Raw genomic sequence first — 2427 nt, forward strand, 5'->3', positions numbered from 1 at the left:
CAAATTTGCCAAATACTATGAAGTATACCACAGTATTAAAAAGTTTGTTATTTACATTTCCGATCCTTTTTTCTAATCCACCATAAAAAATAACACATGGCTTCCATCTTTGTCTCCAACACAGCACTGGTTCTGCTCTCAGTCATAACAGTACTGATGACCTTTGTGGTCGTCACGACGGTGTTGCAGCAATATTTCCGCATACCGGTACTCTCTGTCCGGATCAGAGAAGCCTTCAGAATAGACACCACAATTATCCAGGGTGTCTCGCAGTCCTCGTCAACCCAATTCTTGACTGAGGCCACGAAGGACCAGGTCATCACGTGAACCTCCACGTCGCCAATGAGAATCCCTCTTTTCGGAGTCGCCTCACCTGTTGCTGGGGATAAAGGGATACTAGCCCAAGTCTCGCCCAAGATCGAGAACCTCACCTGTGGGTCTACGTATCCTGCCCTGCCGCTTGCTAGTCAGTGCGCTTCGTCCGTCTTCGCTATCGCTTCGTTGTGTGTGGAGAGAACCTGGGTGTTGTACGCATCGTCTCAAATCACATACCTACTTACCTATTTTCTCGATGAACTTGTGATGAAAAGTACTTTTTTCTCTCTCACTTTCTGAAATGTGATATTAACAGTTATGGAAGCAAGTTGAAGGCGCCAACGTTATAAGAACTTGCCAGAGTAGATGTAACGATAAAATGTGATTATTACTATCATAAGCTATTTGATGTGGAAAGATCTCTTCCAGAACAAAAACGGCGTCAATGAACTAGTGTGTTAGGCGCCCAGAGTTTAAATATGACCTGTGGGTACTTTACAGAAAACGGTTATGCAGTATTAATTAAAGAATGTCAGAAGTCTGATGGACAGTAAAACTGATGTATTTTTCGGTTTGAATTACGGGGAATCTTTATTTTGCTGCATACACGAAATATTAGAGAAGTTTACCGTTAGATTTTAGAAACGCTGCATATAATGCGCTCAGTTACAGGTATATAACAGAGTCTGTTGACTTTGTGTATTAATATCAATATATTTAGAGTTAATTATCGGGCTATTAGATTGCTTACTGTTTATTTAAAAATACACACTAAGCATATGCATATTATGTATGACCCATAACAGTGTAACTATCACACCCAGCTACGTTTGATACCAATGCACAATTTCGTTGTAAAGCCTCAGTGAAGTTAGTTGTAAAACGCTTCTTCCAGGCAATGTCATTCTGATTCAGGTATTATTACTGTACAGAGGCCTGGCCACGCGAGCGGGTATGATCAGCGGGTACCCTGTAAAAGTTACGTCATTTATACTCGTACGCGCCCTTGTGCCGCAGTTCGGCGGCCAATTGTCCCAGTACTGGGTTAACTATGCGTGTAAAGTTGTATTATATTGGTCATTTGGTGTGTGCCATTCCAAGCCAAAAAGACGAGAGGATTTTTCAAAATCTGTTCCTTGATTGGCTATTTAATTGAAATACTGGAGATAATTGCTACTCGATGGTTAAATACTGCAGGAAGTTACAGTAAATTATATAAAAAACAAGAGCGATAACAATAACGAAAACTTTTAATGCATGTTAGATAGGCAGTGTATGGCAATTTCGAAGAGCAACCAACACGGGCGCCTTACTGGTTTGCCCGCGTGCCGAAGTGGCAACTCAACAGAAAACTACTCGATCGTGTGGACGGGCCCTTTACTCAATGTAGATCTTGCTAGTAATTACTATTATAGCAACTTATTTTTGAGCGGAATAGTTTTGGTAGCGTAATTTCTTGCGTTATTTTAAGCTTTTCGTGTAAAGAAACTTTTTAATCGTCACTGCATGCAAAAAGGCACCTAACACTCTTGTTATGCATTGTTCATTTATATTTTGTGATCGTAAGGTATTTGAAGAAACATTTTTATATCCTTTTGGCTACGCTTTTAGGTTCGCACAAGATAAACCATATAAAGTTGTGCTGGCTATACAGCATACTTATTTGGGCTACCGTGATCACTGTATAGCGCAAAATACAAGTAGAAAAACATACACCACGGAATATAATGGATGTATGGAGTACAGTGTGTGTTTTCAATCCGAACGCCACGTTGTAAACGAGATAAACCAGTCCTATGTTTTATAACCCGGAAGATATACATCAGGATTATACTGGATGTGAGAGAACTGTTAATCCAAGCGTTATTCATTGTATAGACGGATTATTGTAAAATAAACAATAATGAAAAAAGGTCCTCTATGTTTTATCAAAACCAGTTTCCATCTCTTTCATAATACCTCACATGCCTGAAATAATGATTGTGTTCTTTATATTTTGTTCAAGCTGTGGAAATCCACACAAATAAATCTAAAATTACTGTAACCGATACCTTGTTTAATACTATCTTCCTTTCTTCAGCTCATATGGGATATTCCCTTGCAAATATGTTT

At 39.1% G+C, this 2427-nt stretch overlaps 1 protein-coding gene across 1 annotated transcript in view; it reads left to right on the forward strand.

Moving 5' to 3' along the window:
- Window positions 1-2363, forward strand: part of LOC119591166 (pancreatic triacylglycerol lipase-like) — a 7605-nt gene extending 5242 nt beyond the window's left edge. The window contains exon 8 of the mRNA XM_037939875.1: window positions 125-2363. Coding sequence (XP_037795803.1) covers window positions 125-327 — 203 coding nt within the window. The 3' untranslated portion in view covers window positions 328-2363. The remainder of the gene's footprint in view (window positions 1-124) is intronic.
- The last annotated feature ends 64 nt before the right edge of the window (window positions 2364-2427 follow it).

The sequence above is a fragment of the Penaeus monodon genome, chromosome 28 (genome assembly GCF_015228065.2).
Source record: "Penaeus monodon isolate SGIC_2016 chromosome 28, NSTDA_Pmon_1, whole genome shotgun sequence".
NCBI lineage: Eukaryota > Metazoa > Arthropoda > Malacostraca > Decapoda > Penaeidae > Penaeus > Penaeus monodon.